Raw genomic sequence first — 27,740 nt, forward strand, 5'->3', positions numbered from 1 at the left:
CAGCTGTCTGTCTGTCTCTGTAAGACAAGCGTGCTCACAGGACTGGAGAAGGGCTGCAGCACCCCTGGGGAGCCAAAATGATGTTCCTGCAGATGACCACAGAGCTTTCTGAAGAGAGCAGGTGGGCAAGGTGAGTTTGAGGTAAAGTCCTAGAAACAGCGATTAAAAGGTAATCCTGAACCAAGAGGAGATGCTGATGGCAGGTGCGTCATGGTTCCCACACGTACTGCATAGAGTCACGGTGCTTCAGGCTCAGCATTCCAACCGCCACAGGATACAGGACAGCTGGGCCTGACAGCCTGACAGCGGCTGAAGCGTCTGTCCAGACTCACGAGCTTCCCAGGGAGAACACATACTCCAGACATCTGCGCAGCTGCCACAGATCGCCTGGCGGTTACCCTCAGCCTGTCAATGATTTAGAGGGAGAGAACGAGGAGACAGGTGAGGAGAAGGAAGAGCTAGCACACTTGCGGGAGAAAGACATGCCCTGCTGCATTCTGCAGGGAACAGGAAGCTCCTGAGAGGAGATTTACATGTGACCTGAACAGTCATCCAGCAGGAGGAAGCTTCTGGAAATGGGTATGAATGTTTTTCCTGAGGACACATTTTTCTATTTTCACAGCTGCTACTCTTTTTGAAGAAGTAAAAAAGAGAACATTTTGCATAGAATACTGCCATTTTCTATGGACATTTAGGTTCACAAGATAGCACATAGGAAGTACCTAAGAAGTAAAACTAGATTAACCCAGTTTAGGAATAAAAAGCAAAGCAAATGCTCACATATGCTAGTCACTCTCCAAGCGGCCAGGGGAGCAGGATTCTACCAAGTGCAGGTTATCATGGGTTGGGCATTAACACAGCATCAGCCACTTAGAGGAGGATGGCACTGTCAGAACTGAATCTTAGGAACTGCCTCAAACTTTCTTAAATATGAGACCAATGCTTTTGCATGCTGTCTTGCTAGAGATCATGTTGACACAGAATGACTGACTCAAAATGTAGGAGAAGTGAACAAATTAAAATCTCACATTTGAAACGTTATCTTCTGTCTGGACAATAATTATATTTGAGAGTAAAATATGATGTGAAAAAATAAGACGGAAAATAAACTGAATACAATTTTTATGGAAAAGTATACAGTAAATATAAGCAAATGTAAGAATAAGTGACTATAATTGTTGCCACAGCAATTTTAAATGACAGGCGGATGCTATGCAGGATTATTTTAATGAGGGTCAAGTTTTCTAAAGACTCATGTGAGATTTTGACCTGTCTCTCAACACTCTAAAATAAAATCTTCTTCAAATGATGGCCAAATCTTTCTAGGTAAAGAGTGCCAAAGAATCAGTCAGTCTCAGACCACCTATATATTTTTAAATTCAATTTGCACCAAATTGATGCAGGGTTTTGGGCTGGGCTAACAGCCACTTGAGTATGTTTCTTCTCTTGGCCTATGTCTACTTACCATAACTGAGTTGTCATCAAGGAAAAAGGAGCCACAAGGGCCCAAGTGATACTTTTACCAAAGAATGCTTCCAGGAAAGAACAGAGTAAGCCTGCTTTTGATTGGCGGTGGCTCCTTTGACAACCCCCCCCCCCAGAAGTAGGTATTTTGCAGGCTTGGTCTATGCCCCCTTGTAAAAAATGTCGACAGACCCCAAGTTTGCCAGAAAAGTGACATCTGCCATCAGATTCCTTTGCAACCTTTTTTTGAGCTGAGTAAGGACATTTAAGTCTCATCACCTAGGACAAGTGAGCACGCATTCCTGGTCATCTGGTCTTGCTGCAGGGAAACTCTTTGGTTGTTCTAACTTTCCCATTTGTGTGCCTACATAATATTACAGATGAGACTCACTGACGCCCAGCTGCAACCCATTCATTATTAACTTGCATAACAAACAGAAGAATGCATTTGCTCTGAGAACCTAAATGCCTTGAGTAAAGGCTCACAGATAAAAATTAGATGGAGTAAGGACTTGGACATAACGTTTTTTTCAATGCATATCCTTATTAAAATCTTTTCCAAAAGAACAAGGAGAAGAAATGGTTAGAATAGAAATAGCTGCATCAAGTTTGAGTTTATTGTGTATATTCTGAAATTACATTTAACATGAAATGTATTTAATGTACAGGAAATATTTTACTTGCCCCAAGAAGATACTGTTATCAAAGTTTGGTGGAGAAAAGAACAGGCAAGCATTGCTCTTTCAATATTCATTAAAAGTAAAACCAACAAACTTGAAGATCTGACACTAAGTTACCAAGCTTCTTTCTTCCTTTCTTAGAGAGTCTGCCCTTGGAGGCACAAAACCATGAGGTTTTTGCATTTGCCAGTTGTCAGAATAGAAAATCTATTTGTGAACTTCCATTTTCTCCATTTGTCACTTTCCATATCATACGTATTTTTTCAAAGTATTACAACTTCCAGGAGCCCTTCTGAAATTCTTTTTGTTATTACTTCATTACCACATTTATTAGTTTCTGCAGATTTAGAATTAAAAACAGTTAAGACAAAGCAGAACAGAGGCACCCAAGGGTGTCAAGGTTAACCAGACTTACCGTCAAACAGAGGAATTGGAAGACTGGTATATAAATATTCTGCTTCTCTTTTCTTTACAAAATATCTGCTGCAAGTATTATCTGTTTAGCAGTTCTGGCATTGTTTCTGCAAACCACAACTGCTCCTATCTCCTAGGTATTACCAAAAGCAGTTAAAGAATATGAAAAAAAAAATCTTTGCACTAGATATCTACTGAAATTACTATGTAATAATCCTGTTTCAGAGCATTCCACAGGAAACTGGGGACAAAATAAAAACTGTCTTTCTTTTTTCTTGTTATTTCCTGAAACAATGCAGGATACAGCAATTTCAAGGCAGTTACACTTCATTTGATAAATAAGCATATATATTTTGATGGCACAAAGGGGTTCTGGAACCAGTCTCCTTAAGTTCCCAAGGTATTTCTTGCTGGATTCTTCCCTTTGAGGATTCCTGGTGTTGGCCTTTTCCCTCAACCAGGGATCCCTTCACCAACTCCAGCTCGATCTTTCTCAACACCTGGCCTCTGGCGGGCTCCTCTGACACTATCTCCAGGGTGCAAACCTATCTCTTCGCTTTCCTGCCCATACATACATATGTAATCATTTTATTAACCCTTTCTACAAGTATTTCAATTTGTCTGTGTCCTATGTTTTCTGCTGTGCCCTTTGCTAATTGTAGTAACACATGAAACCAAGAAATGTTTGTGGTCACATTCTGCAAAAAGCAATCCTTTGGAAACTTTTTATTACTGTGTGCACCTACTACTCTTTCTTACAAGATTCTAACAAGAGACCCTGTAAAGCTAATAGAAAGGCAGCCCTCAGACACTTGGAGCTGCTTTGGCAAGGCAGAGCTAGGCACAGAGCAGAGCTGTGTGTATTTTCTAGCGTGGCCCGTGGACTATGACCGGCTGGTGCACGCGTGTGACAATGCAGGCTCTGCTCTCCTTTGAACCATGGCTAAGGCAAACCTGTGAGGCCTGTGTATCTGGGGGTCAACTGGAGTTATGCTGTCCACGGGGCCTAGGAGGAAATGAAAAGCCATGCTACTCCCCTCCGAAGACGGAGGGAGTACTACTGAAGTGACTAAATGGTAAGACATTTGCCTACTTCCTATGTGCTATCTACTGTCATTCTAAGTTTTAAAACTGTGTAAGAAAACACTTCAGCAGCTAATAGACTGTGCGACAACTACACACACACACATAAAACACAATTAACTCCTTTCAAAATAACTGGCACTTCGTAACAAACATGCACATGGATTTCAGTCTTACCAAGAACAGAAACAAATGAAGTGTTTTACTATTTTTAATCTATGCATGTTCTACCAACTCTGCCTCTGACATAATACTAAGAAAATTCCAAAAACAAATGAGCTATGGACTGTTGTAATCCTCTCCCCTCCTCCCCCGACATCATGATTTTAAGTGAATAAGCAACACTAGTAACAAAAGAACAAGCTATTTCTTTTGTCGTGTGTCTCTTTGAATGCCACTGGCGTCTTCCTGCATTCCAAGCAAGTTCTGCTTTGAAGGGAAAGCCTGGCTTGCCAGCCTGTTGGTACTCCATGTACCAACTATGCGCTAGCTTTGAGTGTCTCAAACATATATTTAGCTGCCAACCAACTGTGGTCATGGGTATTTTCACTGCTACCTTTGAATGAGGCGCGCGCACACACACACACACACACAGAGCTTCTGTACAAGCCCATCCCATCAGACATCACCTAGGATTTACAAGTTTGAAGATAAACTTGTTAAAAATGACACCAAGTGCAGGCCCCTGTTGCGTGCAGGCTGGATGCCACGCACAGCTAGTACCTTGTCTGTGAAGCAGGCCTTGTCTGTGAAGCAGGCCTTGTCTGTGTGGACTTTGTAGAAATTGTGCCCTTTTATTGCTTCCCCTTTTCCTGCTTCCTCTAAATTCTTACTGGTTTTTTTCCAGAAAGCACACCTTTCATAAATCACTTGTAAATGAGTTTTTCTCAAGGCTTGCTTTGAGAATGCAACTAAAAATAGACTCCCCTGTGTTTCCAAGACATAAATCTAAAGTGAGACTCAGAACCTGGGTGACTTGCTCCCAGGTAATGAGAGCCCGCCGTGCCCCACGGCTCCCGTGATGAGAGAAAGGGGCAGGTCCTGGAACGGAGCGGCGTGGCAGTTACTAATGTCCGCACCTTGGTCACTGTACCTAGAGACAGGAGCTGTCCAGGGTGTGAAATACTCTCTCAGCTGAGGTCATGATGGGGATGTGGAATTGGTTGGGTTGAGTTCAACTAATTTGTTAAACAAGGATGGGACAGGCTCTATAGAGTTAGTTGCTAGCTTCATGGTCTACACATCAGAAAAACTCTTGGAAGTATCTAAAGAGGCTCTCGTCTCTGAGGTGAGCAAACCAGATTTAGGGCTAAACTTAGTTTTGCTGTTGTGACATGAAAGCAGTCAGAGAGTACATTTAAATGAACAAGGCCCAGTTAGGGAAATGTTGAGTTTGCTAAGAATTATATACCGAAGGAGCTGCAAAACTTGGCTGTGCTGCCTTAGACATGACCTGGGAGAGTGTATTTGGGGCAGATCCTGAGGGTAGCATGCTGGGGTGAATGCAAACGATTCCAGTATAGGGTTGTGCATTTTCCGTAGTGGGAGACTCTTTTCAATGACTCCATATTTAATGCCCTGACAAGGTAAGCCACAGCTATATTAATACACTGCTGGGAATGGCTCTTTTAAATCTTAATAAAAACTGACACCGTGTTAATGAGGAATAAATAACAGACCTTTCTGCAGAAGAAGTGAGCCTGATCTGTTTCTCAATTTTAAGGTGAAGACAATTTCAGAAAGAGCATGCTAGAATAGACATATGAAATAAGACGCTACCATTCACCAGCTGAATACATTCTAGACAAACAGGACAGCGTTTACACAGGCAGAAAAAAAATGAGACCATGAGACAGTCATCAACAGTATTCAAAAGAGCAAAGGTGAAAGCTAGCTAGCACTGATTTTACAGATAAAAAGGGCTTTAATATTATCAATGAATATGACAAGCTCCTAGAACAGCAATAGCATAAAACTGTAAGAGGAAAGAACTTACCATAAGGAAAGCAAGATCTAATTGACAACTATGATCACTGACCTAGAGACTTAAGATAATGTCTACTGACATTACTATTACAGGAAATACAAATGACTGACCACTCTGATACACATAACACAAAACAACATGGATACTGCCATCTGGCCAATGGAAAATTATTACCAGTTGTTCAGTTCCCACACATATAGCAATTTTCACACCCAAACCCATCATGTGCAAGAGAAAATTTTCCCTCTTGTAGAAGGGTCTTTGAAGTCCAAAGCAAGTATACACAATTTCAATTCTGCCTTTCCTTTTCCAGAGGGACTGTGATGATTAATCCTGAGTGGTAACTTGAGTCATACTTGTCTGGGAGATTACATGCAAAACATCTAAAGATGTTTTGCATGGGTATTTGTCAAGGACTTATAGGCGATGGCTTGAGTGGTCAATCACAAACTAGTGAAAGAAGAATGTTCACACTCTTTTTGTTTTGCGGGGGGGGGGGGGGTCCAGTTCAGTTCATGCCAATATGCAGATAGAATACCATGGCCCACCATCACAGTAAGTAAATGTAGAACTCATATAACAAAAGGAAGCCATGATCCTGAATTGTCCCATTGTTGGTTCAGCCCATCTATGTGGCTGTCATTATCTCGGTTCTTAATGGAAATGCAAATGGAATATTCATTCTTAGCAGGTCTCAAAACTCTCATGTTGCTTCATTATATTATGTAGCATAAACCATTTAAAAATTTTTTCTTTGTTGCTTTGTATGTCCCTCCCCCACAGTATAACCCCTGTTTTCACTGTATTTGATGTTGTTATAAATTGTGAGGGGGAAGGGAAAAAACAAATCGTTTAAATAGGGATACAGGTGGACCCATTGCAACAATGAGATGTACAAATCATATGTCGAAAACGAACTTTACAACTTTGGTGGGGGGGGAGGAGGGTTGGGTTGGGCGGGGGGAGTATGGGATGGGAAGGGGAAACAAAGGAGGAGGCTACAATGCTTGATAAGAAATGTACTCATTACCTTGCCCATGTAATTGTATCCCCTCTGAACAGTATTTTCACAATAAAAAAAAAAAAGCAATATAAATACAAGGTCCTAGAAAAGAAAAAAAATGTCATAAGTTACTAAGTTTGTCTCCCACTGATATTCATGAAGCCAACAAATGCCACATCCTGATTGGAATGACAGAAGTCAGTGTCATCTTCAGACTTAAATTAGGCAGGGTGATTACACCATTCTATTTCCACCCAATTTACTAATTTACTCAGGAAAAAAAATATCAAGAGAATTACAGTATAGATGCACTTATGCAAGAAGTAGTCCCAATTGCATCTGATGTTCTGGGTATGATAGCTTTATTAAAAACTCAAAGTACCTAGCTCATAGTCTCACAATATGTGGATTCTGATCCTAGTGCATATTACTTTTATTATCTGTCAGAAAAGATTATCTGAGACAATTCACATTCCCCTAAGCAAACAGCAGTATAGTCCTGCTTCTGTGTTACTTGCTCTCTAACACAATAAATCCAGGTTCCTGGACTTACACTTTACAGAATATTGTGTTAGAATCATAACATCAAGCCAGCATACCTGAAGAACGTAACAGTGCTATGACTATGCTAGAATTCTAGAAAAGGCAATGTATTTGGTGAGGTAGAGCAGATCTGTGATTATCTGGGCTGTGTTATTTGGTGAGATACAGCAGATCAGCGTTGTCTGGGCTGTGTTATTTGGTGAGATACAGCAGATCAGGGTTGTCTGAGCTGTGTTATTTGGTGAGATACAGCAGATCAGGGTTATCTGGGCTGTGTTATTTGGTGAGGTACAGCAGATCCAGGGTTGTCTAGACTGTGTTATTTGGTGAAATAGAGCAGATCAGGGTTGTCTGGGCTGTGTTATTTGGTGACGTACAGCAGATCCAGGGTTGTCTGGCTTCTTTATTTGGTGAGGTAGAGCAGATCCGGGGTTGTCTGGGCTGTTATTTGGTGAGGTAGAGCAGATCCGGGGTTATCTGGGCTCTGTTATTTGGTGAGGTAGAGCAGATCCGTGGTTATCTGGGCTGTGTTATTTGGTGAGGTAGAGCAGATCCGGGGTTGTCTGGGCTGTGTTATTTGGTGAGGTACAGCAGATCCAGGGTTGTCTGGCTTCCTTATTTGGTGGTACAGCAGATCCAGGGTTGTCTGGGCTGTTATTTGGTGAGGTAGAGCAGATCCGGGGTTATCTGGGCTCTGTTATTTGGTGAGGTACAGCAAATCCATGGTTATCTGAGCTGTGTTACATGATAAGGTAGAGCAGATCCGGGGTTGTCTGGGCTGTGTTATTTGGTGAGGTACAGCAGATCCAGGGTTGTCTGGCTTCCTTATTTGGTGAGGTAGAACAGATCCGTGGTTATCTGGGCTGTGTTATTTGGTGAGGTAGAGCAGATTCGGGGTTATCTAGGCTGTGTTACTTGGTGAGATACAGCAGATCCACAGTTGTCTGGACTGTGTTATTTGGTGAGGTACAGCAGATCCGCAGCTGTCTGGGCTGTGTTATTAGGTGAGGTACAGCAGATCTGGAGTTGTCTGGGCTGTGTTATTAGGTGAGGTACAGCAGATCCCGGGTTGGCTGGGCTGTGTTATTTGGTAAGGTAGAGTAGATCCACAGCTGTCTGGGCTGTGTTACATGCTGAGGTAGAGCAGATCCGGGGTTGTCTGGGCTGTGTTATTTGGTGAGGTAGAGCAGATCCGCAGCTGTCTGGGCTGTGTTACATGCTGAGGTAGACCAGATCCGGGGTTGTCTGGGCTGTGTTATTTGGTGAGGTAGAGCAGATCGGGGTTGTCTGGGCTGTGATATTTGGTGAGGTACAGCAGATCCGCAGCTGTCTGGGCTGTGTTATTTGGTGAGGTACAGCAGATCCGCAGTTGTCTGGGCTGTGTTGAGGTGGGGAGAGGCAGGAGAGGTGTTAAAAGGTAAAAGGCGCAGGGGGAGTCTTTGGGGTGATCAATACCCTAGTTACCTGGATTCAGATGATGAGCCACAGATGTACACGTGTCAAACTATCCAACTGTCCTGTGGACCTGCAAGCTGTTACATTTCCATGATTCCGTTGTGAAGCTCCTGCAACGTATACTGCACACAAGAATGTGTCGGGGGTATCTATTCCTCGTCACCTTTTGAATCAGCAATGAATGTCTCTGGGAGGAAACCCACGAGAGCTTTCTTCTGGGAGCGGCTTCACCTCCTTTGAGTACCCTACAGTGATGCGAATATTCTTCTGACGGTTCTAGCCCAAGTTTCCAACCCCAGCTACTTGGCGAGGCAGGGGCAGCGGAGAAAAGGGGGCGAGACCCGGGCTCGGAACGCGTTCAGATCCTGGCACAGAAACAAGAGGACCGGGACGGGGCCTGGGGGTGGGGGGGGAGGAGGGGGAGGAGGAGGGGGAGGGCGGCGCGCGGCCCGGCCCACCCCCCCCCCGTGGGCCGCAGGGCCTTGTGACGCCGCCGCCCGCGCCCCGCCGCCGCCCGCGCCCCGCCGCCGCCCGCCGGCCCCCGCGCTCCATTCGCCCCTCGGCCGCACGCAGGCAGGGCGCGCTGGGCTCCGCGCCGCGGCCTCCCTCGGACCGGCCGCAGCCATGCTGTCCTGCTTCCGGCTCCTCGCCGAGCGCACCCGCCCCTCGCTGGACACCCTGCGCCGCGCGCGGGGCAGCTTCGGGGCGCCGGGGCCCGGGGCCGCCCGCCGCCGCCGCCGCCCCGGCCCGGCCCCGCCGCCCGCCGCCGCCGCCGCCGCCCGCCGCCCGCTGGCCGCCGACGCCCGGGACGCCGCGCCGGTCTCCCCGGTGCGCCAGAACTACCACCCGGACTGCGAGGCCGCCGTCAACCAGCAGATCAACCTGGAGCTGCACGCCTCCTACGTCTACCTGTCCATGGCCCACTACTTCTCGCGAGACGACGTGGCGCTGGACAACTTCTCCCGCTACTTCCGGCGCCAGTCGGGCGAGGAGCGCGAGCACGCCGAGCGCCTGATGCGGCTGCAGACGCAGCGCGGCGGCCGCCTGCGCCTGCGCGACATCCGCCGGCCGGCGCTGGACGACTGGCAGGGCGGCCTGCAGGCCATGCGGCGCGCGCTGCTCCTGGAGCGCGACGTCAACCAGGCGCTGCTGGACCTGCACGCGCTGGCCGCGGAGAAGGGCGACCCGCACCTGTGCGACTTCCTGGAGACGCACTACCTGGGCGAGCAGGTGCGGGCCATCAAGGAGCTGGCCGACCACGTGCACAACCTGGCGGCCCTGGGCGCCCCCGACTCGGGCCTGGCCGAGTACCTGTTCGACAAGCACACCCTGGGGCCGGAGGGCGCGCAGAACTGAGCCCGCCTGGCGCCCCGACAGACCGCTGGACGGACGGACGGACGGACGGACAGACCAGGCGACCATGACACTACCGGGCCTGCAGGAAAAGGCCTGGAAAGCGCTGCCGGACACCTCCTCCGTCCCCAGACCCTTCCTCCGACGCGACCAGGCCCCGAAGTCCCGCCCCCGCCAGCCCCGCGCGCGCCCGCTGGTTTCAAGATCCTGCCCCCCTCCACCCCGCCGAGAACACGCGTGGTGTGGCCGGAAGCCGCCCCCGAGGAGGCCGCCACCGCGCGCCTGCGCTCTCCCGGTAGAACCGTCTGAGGATGGCCTGCTTTCGGAGAAGTGTATCCGCAATCCGTCCGTCGGTGTGCCAGACGCTGGCCTTGGAAAGTCAGTGTGTATTCGAATTGGAAGGGATCTGAGAATTGTTGCTATTAAAACCAGAAACGCGAAGAGGCTGGAGTGGTTGGTGTGTCGCTCTGAGTCCCCCCGAGCATTTGCAATCTCAGCTCTTTGCCTCTAAGAAACCATGGCAAAGCGAGCTGTTTGGCCCCATGCTCTGTAGGTGGCCACTGGGCTACATAACCTCCTTCGAACACACCCCAGGGGATGAACACACCGCATAAAACACTTCTACGTGGTCCTCAGAATAGAGGGGAAAGAACTTGGAGTGGAAAAACTCAACCATGGGTCCAGAACCAAGAAAGCATCTGCTGAGTACATGCTTTCTTTGGCCAAGAGTAAGGGTGAGGTAAGTGGGAAAACTTGGAGAAAGAACAGGCACTGGGCCAGATTAGAATGGAAGTTGGGGAAATGGGCAAGTACAGTGGATAGCCGGGCAGTGCCCTCCACAGAGGACTGCTAACACTGGACAGTCAGAAGCTTAAAAATGGTTGTGTAGAAGAATAACCTGAAAAGCACCTGACTGTCTTTGGTTGGTTTTTCTTTTGTGTGTGTGGGGGGGGCGGGGGGGGCGATTGTCTGAGGCACCAAATGCCAAGATAGAATTCACTGTACAAGAAATCAGAAGCAAAAAGCTCTAAGAGAAAATGAGAAAGGAGTTGAAAGAAATAAGGTGTGGTCTTCACACTTTGTGTAAGTCTGGTCCCCAGGGAAGGAAGAAGGAAAGTCATGCAAGGCTATCCAGATCTCCAGCTGGTAAAAAGCAGAGGAGTCCCCGGTCTCCCAGAAATGGCCCACCTAGGTACATTTTCGGTATTCACTGACTGACTGAGAGGAAACCATAGAGAATATAGACTGGCAACTAACTAATGAATCCGTTTCAGAGCACAGCAACAGGGACTGTTTTTAAATTATGTTCCCAGCAGCCCAAGAGCTGAATAGTATATGCACAGCATCACATCAATCTAACACATTTTTAGATTAAAGCGTCACATGGAGAATGACACTGAAGCTGCTATTAAATACAATTTTGTCAAACATCATGACGTGACAGATTCCATCATATATTATTATTTAATGTAATTTTATTGCTATTAAGGTGTTACACGGAGGTTACCATTTCACAATTCAGGCATTGAGTACATTTCTTTTTTTGGACAGTATCACCACTTCTTTTGCTTTCCCTCAGTTTCCCCTTCCTGTCCCTGCCCACAAGTTGCATAGTTCATTATCCACGAAGTGCATACTTTGTCCATGATTTCATTTGTTCACCCTTCCTCCCTCCCTGTCTGTGCCCCCTTTATCTCCCTAAAAAGACAAAAAAAAAATCTCAAAGCAAAAACAAACCCCACCAACAACAACAATAAAAACCATTGTTTCCATTTTCTGGAATTCATTTTGATATATAATTTTTTAATGTGGAGGGGAGTTACACCTTTGGGTTCCTCCCCTAAGGGCCATTAGAAAATATCCTCTTCAATATTTCTAAATGTTTTTCAAACAGCAGACTATAACCCATTCTATGACATCAAAATTGTTCAATGAGTCACCAGCTACCTTTTAAGAATAAAATAGAATTTTAAAGTAACTGAAAGTTGTGCCGTGTGTGTGTGTGTGTGTGTGTGTGTGTGTGTGTGTATGTGTGTGTGTGTTCTCATGAATACCGGTCTTTTTAAAACCATCTGAGCCATTTATCCAGTTTGGCATTTTGTAGGTTAATTGAAAATGGAATATTCAATACTTTTATCCCAGGACTGTCTCCAAACCATAATTTTCTAGGTCTTGTCCCCCTGAGTTCCTAAGATTATAAGTATAAGCCACTGGTACCTGGCTGTGATATTTCATATTCTATGTTGTCAAAAGCATTCAGTCTTAGGAAATTATTTTTGTCTACTTTCTGCTCAAAACCACAAATTTCCTTTCCCTATTGTTATTTGCTAATCCTCTTATTTCACTAAGAAATTAGAAGTCATGGTGGGAGAATCTCATATTTGTCTGTATTGGATTAATCATATGCTTACATCTGTATTCACTTGTCATATCTTTTGTTCTGCCATAATGATGAAAGCATCTATGTCACCTCCTCAAACTGACCTCTCACAATATCCTGCACCCCAATCTTCCCACAGGAACATGAGAGTACTTGTAATAATCCTCTTTCTTGAATCAATTGTGCCTTCTTTATCGGTTGGTTGCAAAGTAGGCATTGTGTTATTTCTCTTCATCTTTAGCGAATAATGGAAAACTTGCAGTACATACCAAGCCACCACCTCTACTTATCTTTTCTAACATACCTTCCTGAAAAAGTCTACTTTCCATCTTCATTTCTCTCATCCTGTCAATTACCTGTGCTTTTATCCTCCGTCAAGATCATCTATGGATTCAAAGTTTAAAACGCATTTCTCAATCTTGCTCTTAAACAACTAAGTAGTAGTACTTTTAAGTCCTCATAAAATACTCTTCCTTATCACATTTTCTCATTCTAATCCCTTCAAACATCTCCTTGGCCTTTAAGCATCTAATGTCTTTAGAACTCAGAGCTCCCTTGCATCTGGGCTTCCTACCCTTGTTTTCTAAAGATCTATCCAAACTAGACACTCTTATGTAGTTGTTTAATGTCATTATTGAACTCAACTTACATACTGAAATATATCTTATATTTAACAGTTTAACACCAAGCCCTTAGTTGGATCACCTGCTAAACCCAATCTTCTGCTTCTAAGCAGGCACTATTCAGGAAGTTGAGAGCTGAGAATATCAAGTTTGAAGCCATCCTGGACAGACAAATCCATAAAATTCATCTCCAGTTAACCACCAAAAAGCTAGATACAGTGGTGTGGTTCAAGCAGTAGAGTTCAATGGCATTATGGACAAATGAAACAAGCATCCACAGTATTTGAGATAAGGGCATGAAATGAGATCTATTTTTAGCAGTATTAATGTGGGCAACAGTAATTTTGTGACAATAATATGACCTATTCCATGTCGTTTCAAATTATGGATGCTCAGTCCTACTGTAGATACAGTTTAGGTAAAATTGAATAATTTCAATTACTGAGTAATAAACTCTATGCATTATAATTCTAGAGTTTTCCTGAACATTTGTGATTTTTCCTCAATGACAATCTCCTTTGAACCATACACCCATGGAGATTCAGAGGCTACTGTGTATATACAATAATTTGTCTGTATATGTCAGCTGTTATTATTTCTCTGTTCAAAACTCTTTTGTAGTTTCTCTTCAAATTTGGGGGGAAAAGGAAGAGTAAGGTTCCATACCTCACAAGGCTATCTAAGGTCTGAGATTTGTTCAAGATGAATCTCAGTGTTGGAGCAGCCTATATTATCTCTCTATAATGAATGAGAGAGATGAAAAAGCAGAATAAGAAGGAAGGAGAGAATGCCTTTCATTTACTATACTCCACACACATTTGCTCCCTGCATCTCAAGGCCTGTTTTTCCCATGAGGAACTCTGCTTTTGAACATGAACATAGTTTGCCCTCAGTCCTTCAGATTGCTGATTGTCATATACAGGGACTTCACTAGTTATGTGTTCTAATCTGTTTCCTGTTACTTGATTTCCTCTTCTCTGTGGCACTTTCTACTACATGACACTTTTTTTGTTTTATTATGCCTTCTTCTCTCACAAGAACTTAAGACCTTTGTTCATAGCCATTGCATAGCTCTCAAGGAGTAACTATTCCTTGCTATATTTACAATGAAAACAATGAATGAATGAATGAATGAATGATCAAGTTAATGATTGAAATGCAAATTATCTGGAAGTCCTTCATCTGGACTTCACAAAGTTAGTATCAGAGAAGTCAGTGTAGAAGTTATTAATGTGGAGATAAATAAGGTTGAATTAATAGCAAAAGGGCAATACAGAGAGAGAAGGACTCAAATATAGGCACTTGGAAAATGGAAAAATTCTACATTTAGGGGATATGGAAAAGATTCAGAAGAGGAACCTAAAAACATGAAGGCAAACATAAAAATAAGCTGGTCTTCGAGGTTGTGGACAATGAGCTGGAAGGCCATCGGAGCTGGCAGCCGGAAGCCCCTGACGGACTACGCCGCTAGGAGTGAAGATCACACGCCATTGGGCGTTAGCAATGAAGTCAAATAATAGTACAAAAGCTCTTGCAGAAAGGTTTTGCTTTTGTGATACTTAAAGGCACAAGACAGTGGAGAAAGGATATGTATGCAGTCAGGCAAGGAAATAAGCCAGTGAACACTTGGGAAGTAAGAAGGTATGCTTCTGAAGAGAAAGGGGCACGAGACAAAGAACTCAAGGATGACCTGAATGTGTCCTCACAATGCACAAACACAGAAGAGACAGTGGAGACTGTAAAATGAGAGGAGGGTAATTGAGGATGCTTACATTGGCTAACCTCAGATTTCTAAATAAATTTAATAAAATGATTTACATAGAAATCGGTTATCCCTATGTAGAAATTATGCCACTTGTAAATATAATCAAAAAAGGAATGTTATTTTACAACAGAAAATAAGCCATTCTTATGCCTCAAAGTCTAGAAGTTTCAAATAGAAAATATATGCAGTTGGAATTGAACCAAACTGAGGGTAGATTTCTAAACAAAAATGCAGTATGCAGAAAGAAACGACATTAAGTTCTACAGATCATAATGGAGGGCGCCACTCCTAGCACCATCCTTGCCAAAGTTTTCACAGCTATCATCTTTCACATAAAATTGTCCATTAGGTTTTGTGATGTTCCCTTAAAAGGCCAGAAGATCCTTAGCGAGGCAATTAGTCGGCGTGCTAAGACATTCTAGGGCAGAGATGAACTATGAGAATGTGTGTGTGTGTGTGTGTGTGTGTGTGTGTGTGTGTGTATGTGTGTGTGTGTGTGTGTCTTGACTTTTAAAATTTGAACTTTAACTTCAAGCTTTCCACCCCTTCACTGTAACAGGTACGGTAAGGAAGCGGAAGGCACAGCAGAGAAGAGGGAACAAGGCAGCCTCCTTCCCGGGATTCTCCTCCTACCCTTCTACACATCTAGAAAACACACACACTTGTTAGCCAAACTGGCAAGTGTACTATCTCTGCTTACAAGGGACTGTTAAGCACCAAGTGCCCAGCAGCCATGAGTATATGAAACCAGCAAGTGCACAGGCCTTGGGGTATGTTGTCATCTCACCTAAATATAATATTTCTTTTTACTTTATCATGTTCTGTACCAGGCCTGAGGCTTGAACTCTGGGCCTGGGCACTGTCCCTGAATTTCTTTTGCTCAAGGCTAGTTCTCTACCACTAGAACCACAGCTCCACTTCTAGCTTCTTGGCATTTTCAATTGGAGATAAGAGTCTCATGGACTTTCCTGCCTGGGCTGGCTTCAGATCCTCAGGTCTCAGCCTCTGGAGTAGTTAGGAGTACAAGCATAAACCAGGGGCACCAACAACCATCTTATTTTAATGTAAAAAAATTTTTGAGATTCTGTTAGTGAACATGTATGTGAATGTGTGTGTATGTGTGACGGATGTGCTGATTATCAGCTGGAACTCCAATGTCCACTAAAGAGAGCTTGCATGGCAATTCCAGAGAACAGCCTATAAGCAGACACTTAGGCTTGGGCTCCTTCCAAGCCAGCTGGCTGGCTTCCCGGTGCACACAGTGGCCAGCATTCTCCCGAGAGAACTAACTGAGGTTTCTGCAGACACCTTAAGCTCTCTCAAATCCCCTCGGCACCAAATTTTCATAGGATGAAATAGCAAAAGGAATTTCTAGCACCACGAAAGGCCTGTCAGACTAAGTGCTGTTGCGTGACATAGACACAGTCCTAGGCAGTGTGGTCTAGCCTAGGAAGCATTTCCCTGGGCAAAGACAAAACATCAAGATCAGGATAGCTGCCCTGCAGCTGTTATTTGGGAAATAAAAGTTAATTTCAAAGATTAATTTTTTTCTACTATTATGATTACCTACCTGAGTTTACATGATAATGCATGTAAAGTTCAGAACACTGTCTGGTGCAGAGCGAATACTTAGTAAATATTAGATGCTTAGAATCCCTGTGTAAAAGGAGAGAAAGAATGTGGATATTATTTCCACTTGATGTGTACACATTACCTAAGTGATAAGCCTTTAGTGACTGCTGGAATTTAACTACTTTAATTTTCATCTATTCGAAATAATAAAATACCAAGAACAAGTTTAAATAGCCGCTGTTACTCTTACTCATTCCTAAACAGGAAACATACCATCCGTCAGGTTATTGTTAGGTCCAGATAGCCAGATGCCTCCTGCACGGTGCCTTGGGTCACTACCAGTTCTGCCTGGGCTAGCTCATGCGGCAGGCAGCAAACCAGAACTTGCTCCTACCTTCCACCTGGAGCACATACCCTTCCTCAGCTCCCTCTCTTTACAGATGGACTTCATTTCCCACAATGTGTCCCCCAACTAGCTACCTTCAAACCACCTCTGCTAGACAACTTTAGCATTCTTTCAGACTCACTATAAATACTTCAGATTGTAAGCAAGGAGCAAAACTCTAATTTTGCCTGGAGGCTCACCCCTTGCACGTTTTTTTTTTCTAATAAGCCTGCACTGGTTTTGAGCTATCTCCTTACTCCTTTTTATCTCCTTTTCAACTTAACCATTAAGAGTTTTACCTTTGAATGAAGTACAATCCAGCTAATGGTTGGAAGAGTAACAAGAAGCGGACTCATATTGCTTTTCTCTCAATCTAAGGACTATCCCAACATTATTTTTTCTATCTTTACTTCACTACTGATTACGTATTAGTCTTTACATTGCATCTCTCCATGTTGGATAAGTTCTGGTAATATTGTTTAGTTAAATAACATCCTAACAACATATTTTAAACTTCAACATTAACCACAGTATAATTGCTAGGAGTAAGTTCCAGTAAGACTAAGTCTGCTGCTCTTGATGTACAAATCACTAACAAGCAGGTGTGGAGACAATTACGGCACTTCTGTCTAGATCTGCTGGTAATTAGTCACCTTGCCACTGTTACTTGGCATATCCCCAGTAGTGAACCATGTAGTGTTATCTCTTGGTTTCCCATTAAGAAACCCATGGAGAGCTGTATAAAATAGAACAAGCTGAGCTGGACGCCGGTGGCTCACACCTGTCATCCTAGCTACTCAGGAGGCTGAGATCTGAGGATCGCAGTTCAAAGCCAGTCCAGGCAGAAAAGCCTGTGAGACTCTTATCTCCAATGAACCACAGAAAACCAGAAGTGGCACTGTGGCTCAAGTGGTAGAGTGCTAGTCTTGAGCTGAAGAGCTGAGGGACAGCACCCAGGCCCAGAGTTCAAGCCCCATGACCAACAACAACAACAACAAAAAAGGACAATCTGAAGGCTGAATTAATGTAAAGATAAAGTGCAGAAAACAAATGAAGACCAAAAATGCTAGAGAAGCAACACATGACACCCTAAGCACTTGTCCATTTAAATGAGCAGTTATAATCAAAAGGATGAATAAATCGGGCTGGGAAGGTGGCTCAGTGGCAGAGCACTTGCCTTGCATGCCTGAGGCCCTGGGTTCGATTCCTCAGCACCACATAAGCAAAAAGAAAAAAGCCGGAAGTGGCGCTGTGGCTCAAGTGGTAGAGCGCTAGCCTTGAGCTGAAGAGCTGAGGGACAGCACCCAGGCCCAGAGTTCAGGCCCCACGACCGGACCCAAAAAAAAACAAAAAACAAACAAAAAAAAAGGATGAATAAATCCCTGAGAGAAATAATTTTGTGAACCCATCCAAATTTAGGAAGGAATATAACCATTCACCATGATTCTAAAAGATGGTGATTTCACATGCCAAATTAGACTCTAATGAGCATTATTCAGATTGCTCTTCACTTTTTTTTTTTGCAAAATTGAAATGTAGCATTAGAAAACGCAGTTGAGGAAGTAGCACTGTGGCTCAAAGTGGTACCCCCCTAAACTTGAGCAGAAAGAACTCAGGGACAGCAACCAGGCCCTGAGGTCAAGCCTAATGAAAAAAGAAAAAGAAAATGCAGTTGATGGGGCTGGGAAGGTGGCTCAGTGGTACAGCGCTTGCCTTGCATGCATGAGGCCCTGGGTTCGATTCCTCAGCACCACATAAGCAAAAAGAAAAAAGCCGGAAGTGGCACTGTGGCTCAAGTGGTAGAGCGCTAGCCTTGAGCTGAAGAGCTGAGGGACAGCGCCCAGGCCCAGAGTTCAGGGCCCACGACCGGACCCAAAAAAAAAAAAAATTAAGTTGAAATTTGGGAATTAATCTACATCTAGATCACTGATCATCAAGCTATAGCCCTTAAATCAAATCCAGTCTACTGTCTGTTTTGTAAATAAAATTTTATTGAAACTTAACTTCTTTCATTGTTTTCACATACTGCTTGTTGGCAGTAGAAAATGAAGAGTTGAGGATCTGCAACAGAATATTATGCCCACAAAACTGAAGTTACTTATTACTTAGGACCTCGCAGAGTATGTTTGCTGATTCTGATATAGATGATAGAAATCACAAAAATGAACCTTCTTGATTTTTAAGTAAATCACCATTTTATCAGTTTTTAAAATGTTCCAACTACACTGCACTAAATAAATAGTTTTACTACTCTTTCAATAAGCTTTACAGGTCTAACCAACAATAAAAGATCGCTAAATGTTCTGACAGGTGACATTTTTAAAGGTCACAAAACAATTGTGATTTTTTTTAATTATTCATTAAGTGCATTGTTTCAACTTGAAAATTCATTTTATATACATGTTTTTTGTTATGTTTTTTTTTTTGTCAGTCCGTGGGGCTTGAACACTGAGCCTGGGTGCTGTCTCTCAGCTCTTTAGCTCAAAGCAAGCACTCTACCACTTGAGCCACAGAGCCACTTCTGGCTTTTTCTGTTTATGTGGTGCTGAGGAATCGACCCCAGGGCCTCATGCATATGAAGCAAGCACTCTACCACTGAGCGACCTTCCCAGCCCTATACATGTATTTTTATACTATTCAAAATAAAGAGTATATAGTCAGTTACTAAATTAAAAAAGCAAACTGATTTTATGTTAATAAAATTATTCTGAAGATAGTTTTCTGATCTTTATCAAGCCTATCCACAACTGAAATAAACATTTCTGTTATTAAAGAAGAATATAGAATGTAATTGATTGTGAATGCAAGAAAATGGAAATATTAAAGTTTAATCATAATTTATAACAGCATTCTACTATGAAATTTAAGAAATGCCTTTGCATACATTAATTTAACTATTCTTACAATAGCCTTATTATTTAAGTGTTATTTCCATATCATTGATTTTTTTTAAAAAAGCACTCAAATCCTGGGGTTTGATTCTAACTCTGATATTTCTGCCATGTAATTCCCTACAGAAGAATTCAAAATCAAATCCATATAGAGTTTCTCATATGATGAATTGGATAAAGTATAATTCTTTTGCACCACAAAAGTACACTATATGCTAATCTTAACAATATGATTTATAAACTCAGTTATAGTCGTTAATAAAACATAATAATAAAAATTCTTGTTAGATGTATTTTCAATTGAATTGACATTAAAAATATTACATATTTAAGCAGGATTTGGGTTTAATGTCCTGTTAGTATTCTGTTGGAACATAGAAGGTATTCACACTTTTAGAGGCACAGTAGTACCAAAAATAATGTAATCGTTGAGCAATATCCACACAAAATAATTGAAAGTCTTTTAGTTTATCCTCTTATCAGCATGAATTCAGGAGAGTCTATCCATCATTGATGATAACACTTGACGTCTGGTTCACAGTTTTCTTTACAGATAAACATGATATGTTTGAAGAATAACTCCATTTTAGGATAGATTTACCGCCCCCCCCCCCATGGGTAAATCTATTCCTCCCGCTCCCTTCTCTTAGACGGCCTCAGGTTTGGCCCATCCATCTACAGTAGGGATGGCTCCTGGAAGGGAAGGTATCTACCTCCAAGTTGCTCCTCTGTCACTGGGACTCATCCTCCCCCGTCCCCCACCTTCCCCCAGCATGCTTCCTGCTGAAGCCCTATGTAAATGTCCAACTCTTGTCCCTTTTCTGTCTGTGTAAATAGTTCCCATGTTATATGATCCCCAGATTATCTCCTCTGGCTGTGTTTCCCATCAGACTCCGATGATGATGATGCTCTCTCCTCTCATTCTTCAAGGTGATTTCCTGTCATCCAGGTGCACATCCCGCCCACACCATTGACAGTCTCCAAGGCAGCCCTCGCAACTATTGATACTTCCCTCCGGGTACCCTTGTGACTTTCTGGTGTCTGATCTTACTATTCATCCCACAAGTCAGGAAATTCTCTTTCCCAACACATCCCTCCCCTCAATTTACCTGGTTCATGTACATTGAACATTATGACTGTATTTTCAGATGTTAAATGTAGTCATATACAGTACCAGATTAGCTCTTCTGATTTTTATCTTTAAGAATACTTACTTATTGTTGGTGTACAGATGCGTTATGCTTGTATAAATGAGATAAAGAGTACATTTCTCTTTGAGCAAAGTCACCCCTTCCCTCATTCTCTCCCAGTTTTTCCCTCCCATGCCCACCCACAAGTCGTGTAGTTCATTTTCAGCATAGGGTCTACCAGTGTGAGTATTATCAGCCCTGCCTTTGTTTACCTTTGACCCACCATTTCTCACCCCACCACTTACTCTCCCCAAGGAAAGCTTTGTTTTCCTTTCCTTTTGTTTTGTTTATCTACTCTGATTTTTTGACAGCAAATCATTGGGGACGTTTTTTTGACTATGATGAAAACCGTTAAGTTCTTAAGTTTGATTCTACTGACATCCATAAAAGTTATGTCACCTGAACTTCAGCTACTGTGCCATTTGAAATTTTGTGTTGATTTGCAAGAAAAGCAATTTCCTGTCTGTTTTGGCTAAAGTAGAAGTTAGTGAACTGAGTATTCCACTAGAGCATTCATGTAAATAAATATAAACCGATAACAAAGAGTTCATCGAATTGAGCTGAACGACACATTTTTCCAAGTACATTTTGAAATAAACCACAAGCCAAAAAATCATTATTTTATGGATGTTCACTTGGCATTTTTAACTGATAAACTGATTTGTGCCAAGTAGCTTCCATTTGCAAATTCAACCTACTGATTGTTGGTGTTAGATCACCATCTTGTGGATGGACATCCAATTTAGGAATGTGTCCCTTTGATAGTCTTTACATAGGAAAAGATAAAATGTCTTTTCAGTATCACAGAAATTAATCAGTAGGTTCACCCTATTGTATTAAAACATCCACAAAAAGTTAGGAAATCAAGAGACTGAATAACTTTTTATCATATAAACTCTTACTGTGCATCTATTACCCACCATATTTTCCAAAGCATGTCAGTAGAGTCTTTGTTTTCAATGAATTATAAAATCCTTATTCGTAGAGATGTATTTCCATGTGGTAGTCTACATAGTGCCTGACACCTTAAGTGCAGTGTAGAGGGCCCATTGACTGTTGTTGGATGTTATAAGGGCAAATACTGAGTTGCTTTTGTCAACAAAGTGTACTAAGATCTTGCTGGGCGCCAGTGGCTCACGCCTATAATCCTACTACGCAGAGGCTGAGAGCTGAGGATCACAGTTCAAAACCAGCTGAGACAAGCAAATTGTGAGACTCTTATCTCCAATTAGCCATCAAAAAGCCAGAAGTGAAGCTCAACCAGGAGGGTGCCAGCTTTGAGCAAAAAAGCTAAAGGACAGTAACCAGGCGCTGAGTTCAAGTCCTAGTATCATGCCAAGAAAAACATAAATTAATAGCTGTATTCATGTGCTTGTTTATTTACTTAAGACGATCATACTTCCAGCAATTCTAAAAAAAAACTTGACTTCATAAAGGAAACATAGATTAGTGAGACAGTACAATATCTATCTAGGAGGGTGGGTTCTAGTTTCTGCCCGAATGATGAACTGGCCACTCATCTTGAACAAATCAGTAAGTAAATTCTTTATATCAAAAGCGATCATGGAAGGTTATACAAAGAATTTTTGCAAATATTAATTTTGGAGGTCTATCATAGTATAGGAATGAAAGGAGAAATAGGTCTGATTTGATGCCAGTCCTCGTTCAAATACCTAGCCTCTGGAACAGTTGTGTGGCTTTATCTATGTTATGAATTCTGAGTCTTCTGTGTCCCTGCTTATGTTCTTCCAGAACACTATTATATGGCTAATAGTACACTTTAACCAGCACATTAACCATGTGACATGGGAAAGGTAATTGTATTCAAAGAAAAGGAGGATTAATAATGCTTTTTTAATGTAATAGATCTGAGTTGGAATTCTTATTTCCTCTCTTACAAGTGGAAGAAAGTACTTTGGGTAACTTACTGAACTTTTGTTGCCTTGGTTTTTCATTGTTTTTCATTCACCAATGAATGCTAAGTTGAAGTGTGTTTTAATCATAATGACAGCTACAGCAAGGGAGATATGACAGAAAAATACGTGGATTATTAATAGCTATGATAAATGAACATTATTTAATTTGATCTCTTGAAATCTAAAGGTAAGTCACAACATAAAACTGTCACCAATCATAATATTTGTAAAAGAAATAATTCTGTCTGCATTGAGGAGCATATACTATCTGTTCAGAAGAAAATTTAAAATGGTACTTTAATGGAGTCTGACACAAAGCACCCAGTGCTCTGATTTCCCAGCTACTCCATAATACACAGATAAAGGTATGCTCAATTCCTCCCAGTATTCAAGTAATTTATGAGAACCTTTGACTTCAAACAGCAACTTCCTTTCCTGGGACAGAAAGCACGCAGAGTCAATCCTCAGCAACTATTCAGCTACTTGCTCACAGTCACAAGGTGTCAGGGCAAAGATCTATTACATTAAAATACCAAGATATCCCTTTAGTCTCCTCCCTCTTACTGTGTAATACTTTGAAAACTAAAAATATTAATTGATTATTTGAGAACTGGAAGCCTTCATTGTCCTCAGCTACACATATGAACCACATGTATGACTTATTGCACTCCAAATTGTTACCAGAAGCAAAAGCTTTACCTAAACACACAAAGTCTAAAAAAAAAGCCAAATTTTCTTCACCTCATGCATTCTCTTCCTTTCCTGACTTTCTTCATTTTGTGTTCATCTAGTCCTTAGACTATTTCTGTCCTTCTCCATTCATCTTACTAACAGCTGTACTTGGCTATACTTACACTTTATTAAAATCTACATCTATAAATTGGGGCAAGTCAAAACACCCTTAGCAGGCTATAAAATAGAATCCCATCAGATCTATAGCTTTTAAATATGAATTTAGTATTTATAGTAAACAATTCTATTTTCCTGTAAAGTATAAATTTCTTTTTTCAGATTAAACTGTGTGATATTTTTCTGCATACTATATTTAAACTTACTTGGAGAGCCTGTCTTTTTTCTCTCTTGAAATTTAGTTTATCCACATTAGCATCCAAAAGATCGGGCCAGGGAAACAATTCAGGGCTGGACTGTTTGCTTAGCATCCACAAGACCTTGGGTTTAATCCCGAGTGCCAACGAGACAGCAAAACAAAAACACAGAGAGACATAGTTCCAAATTCTCTTCCAAAATATCTGTGATTTTTTTTTCCCCTAGTCTTCTAACTAAAGCCAAACTACTGAGGGTGCAGCTCAAGTGATAGAGCTCCTGCTACCTAGGTCCTGAATTCAAATTCCAGTGTCACAAAACAATGACAACCACTACTACTATTACCCCCCCCCCAGCGTTTTAGAATAATTTGGACCTATACTAGGCAGCTAATATTAGGTCTTCCTAATAAGGTCTTCCCACAAATCTATTGTTTACATGCCTCTGTACCATCCTATATTTTATCCCCTATCAAAAGCTCATGAGTCTTTAAGAAACTTCCTAATATAGTTTGAATTAAGAACACTTCGCTTATAATATTAGCATTTTTACTGCTTTATTAAATTGATATTTTTCAAGAATTGCAGTTTTATGTGTTTACAATCTACTTAATAACCTTTTAATAAAAATCTATAGTGCATTCTATTATGTACTGTTTTATTGGTAGCAAACAATTAAGAGCAATGTATTGCAGTATTGCTTTCAATTGAATACAACTGATCCTGGACATTTACGCTAAGAAATTTTTTCAGTGAAACCAATGGAGCTCAGCTTGAATTAAGAATGCTCCACTGCTTGTGAAGAAGCTGAGTTATAAAGCTTGTTATACTTAATGTCAATGGTCTTTTTTCACCTCCGATCTTCCTACAATAATTGATGTACCATCCTTTAACCCAAGATGGCTCAGTATCATTACTTATCTCAAGGTATGTTTCTGAAATATATTGCAGAGGAGATTGAAATCTAGGTAAAAGTCTCAATTCATTATTGTTATAGGTAGTAGTTAAAATAAGAGAAATTAGGATGTCTGTAGTATTGTTTTGTGCTTTACTTTACCACCTGACAATTCTGTAATGTCACTTTGACATGACAGTCCAACAGCTAAGACAAAATGGCGGAGCTTTTATCAGATGGAACGTGGTGGTGCTGAGTTGCTTTCTTTGCAGTCTTGCTTACTAGCTGTGCTGAATTTTTTTCAATAACAACCATTGTAACTGCTCACTGTCCTCCAGGACAGGGAACAAACATCAGATTCTACAAATCCATGAATATGGAGAAGCACAAGGAGAAAGAATCTCTACAGAATGCCTTATTTACATGATGTGAAATTCAATCATTTTGAATTTCATTGGCATTGACCTCAGAGTTGAACTGAATTGAGAGAAATTGTAGTCTATAATTCTAGACAACTATAGTTGTCTTTAATTCACTGACTTACACATTTTCAAATGTGTAATTAAACATGAAGCACAGACAATAAGTGAATCCCTGTTTTGAAAAGTTTAAAAATATTATCTTGTTCTACTGTTAACCACTTAGCCTGCTCATGTGAAACAAACAATAGATAAATTCAGGACTGATAAAATTGAAAAGAACGACACCACTATGGGATAGATATTAGAAATACCTTTCCAGGCACTTCAAACATTTGAATAGTTACAATATAACTATTTAAGAAAGATAATTTTTTTAATCATTGAATTTTTAAATAAGAAGAAAATAACATCCTGTTAAAAATTCATGCCTATAAAAAATTTTAACCTACAACAGGCACAGATACAACTGGCATTAAAATTACTCTGTTCAAGTGCTACTGGCTCACACCTATAAGCAGGAGGCTGAATCCTGAGAATCATAATTCAAAGCCAGCCAGGAAAGGAAAAGCCATAAGACTCTTATCTCCAATTAACCACCAAAAAGCTAGAATAAACAGAACTGTAGCTCAGGTGGTAGAGTGCTAGCCTTAAGTGAAAACTCTGAGGCAGTGCCAAAGCCCTGAGTTCAAGCCCTGGGAACGGCACACACACACACAAAATGTATTGTCCTGATTTTTATGCTACAAGAGACATGATCAGAAGTACTTGCACAATTCCCTCATACTCATGAGCGACTTGCCCAAGAACCTCACTGTGTCAGACCCAGCTACAACCAAAGCACACCAGTACTTTTCCTTGTATATTCATAGTTATGATAAAATTAAATTTCAAAATTAAGAACATATGAGGTTAATAATACTAATAATAAATTATAACAATATAATATAATCGTTATGTGACTATAGAATGTAGACTCTATGTCTGTTTCCTTCTCCGAGTAGCTTGTAATGATTATACAGATTTGTCCTATCCATGGTTATGAGTAACGGAAAACACAGAAATCAATCGTATGAATAATGGGGAAGCCATTGTAATAAATTTTAACCTAGTTCAAATGTTGAGGCTCAGAGATATTACTGTTTAAGTATCTGATTGTAATTTTATAATTATAGATAGACAGATAGTAATGTACTTTCTTAATCAATGAGATTCTTTGGCACCAAAGTTTTGGATTCTTTTTTTCTACTTTTTTATTGTAAAAATGCTGTACAGAAGAATTACAGTTACACGAGCAAGGTAATGAATACATTTCCTATTGAGCATTGTTGCCTCCTCCTTTGTTTCCCCCTTACCATCCCTTCCCTCCCACCTCCACAACTACCCCCTCCCCCCACCCTCCACCCCACCCCCGCTGAAGTTGTAAAGTTCATTTTCATCATAGTGTTTTGTTTGGATTCTTATGTTAGGCAAGTAACCCAAGATAGACCAAACACTAAATGAGAAGCCTCAAAAAAAAAAATCAGGAAATAAAAAGAAGGAAGATTTCTACAAAGGTAGAAAGTGTGAGATATTAGCTTCACTGCATACTAGAAGCAAACAATGTGGGCAGTGAGGAAGCAAGGGTAATGTCCGACACTGATGGAGTTCTGAGTGAGATCATGGCATTAGTTTATCTTGCCAACGTCCACCCGATTTTCTTTTTGCATGCAGTGCTACTGTTTTGTTTGGAAGGCTCTGTGTGTGCCTGTCTTGGTTAACAAGGCTTCCATCCAAGATGCTCACTCAGGGAGAAATAGACATTGGAAGCAAAACAAATGGTAGGAGTTACATTTATTGTTATTATTATTATTATTATTTGGCTTAAAATTACCATTCAAGAGGCCAAAAGTCTGAAACTCTGTTCAAAGGCCTATCTTCTGTCCGAAGTCTCTAAGCAGAATTCCTCCATGTCTATTCAAATTCCAGAGATAGCAACATCACTCTAATCTCTGCCTCTGCCTACTTCTTTCATGTGGTCTTCATGTAAAAACATCAGCATTTAATCTACAATAAGCACATATTGAATGGAACCCAAATGTCCTTATCTTACATGCAAACAGCCAGTGTCCATACAAAACTGCATTCTGAGGTTCTCGGTGGTCATGCGTTCTGGGAGTGGGAGCACAATTCCCTTTGCTCACAAAAATCATCACTTCTGAGTGTTTTTTCAAGGAATTTCCAGGATTGCAGTATTGCCAGAATAATGGGAGAGAGGCAGGTACCACAATCACCCAGTTCAAGGTGGCTGACTTGGCATGTTTCTAGGTTTGCCTAAGCAACTGTGTTGTCATGATATGACAACAATTATTTGACATGTTGGGTTGTCAGTATTTACCTGTAAATTTCTTTGAAGCAGGAAGCCATCCGAACAAGGACCACGGGAGCATTCTCCCAGGAAGAAAGGAGAGAGTTCTAGAGAGTCCATGGACTAAAGTTCAATACAAAAACTGAACCTGGGTCCAAAATAACAGGGAAAAAAAATCAAAAAGCTTTTCTTTAGCCAGGAAAAGCACATTGGCGGAACCAAACTGCCTTTAGTTACAACATACTCTCTAGCATGTTTTTGTCCCATTTCCTAAAGATATTATCTCTTCACATATAAGGACATGTGTCTCTCTTCTTGGAATATTCTTTCCA

The 27,740-nt window shown here is 41.6% G+C and overlaps 1 protein-coding gene across 1 annotated transcript; it reads left to right on the forward strand.

Annotated features, from left to right (window-relative positions):
• The first annotated feature begins 9,253 nt into the window (after positions 1 to 9,253).
• On the forward strand, positions 9,254 to 15,492 carry LOC138819699 (ferritin heavy chain-like). The gene is made up of 2 exons (XM_070011205.1): positions 9,254 to 10,721; positions 15,310 to 15,492. The coding sequence occupies exon 1, from the start codon at positions 9,254 to 9,256 to the stop codon at positions 9,983 to 9,985; it is 732 nt and encodes a 243-aa protein (XP_069867306.1). The 3' UTR covers positions 9,986 to 10,721; positions 15,310 to 15,492.
• The last annotated feature ends 12,248 nt before the right edge of the window (positions 15,493 to 27,740 follow it).

This window comes from Dipodomys merriami, unplaced genomic scaffold (assembly GCF_024711535.1).
Source record: "Dipodomys merriami isolate MVZ:Mamm:240054 unplaced genomic scaffold, mDipMer1.0.p SCAF_81, whole genome shotgun sequence".
Lineage (NCBI taxonomy): Eukaryota > Metazoa > Chordata > Mammalia > Rodentia > Heteromyidae > Dipodomys > Dipodomys merriami.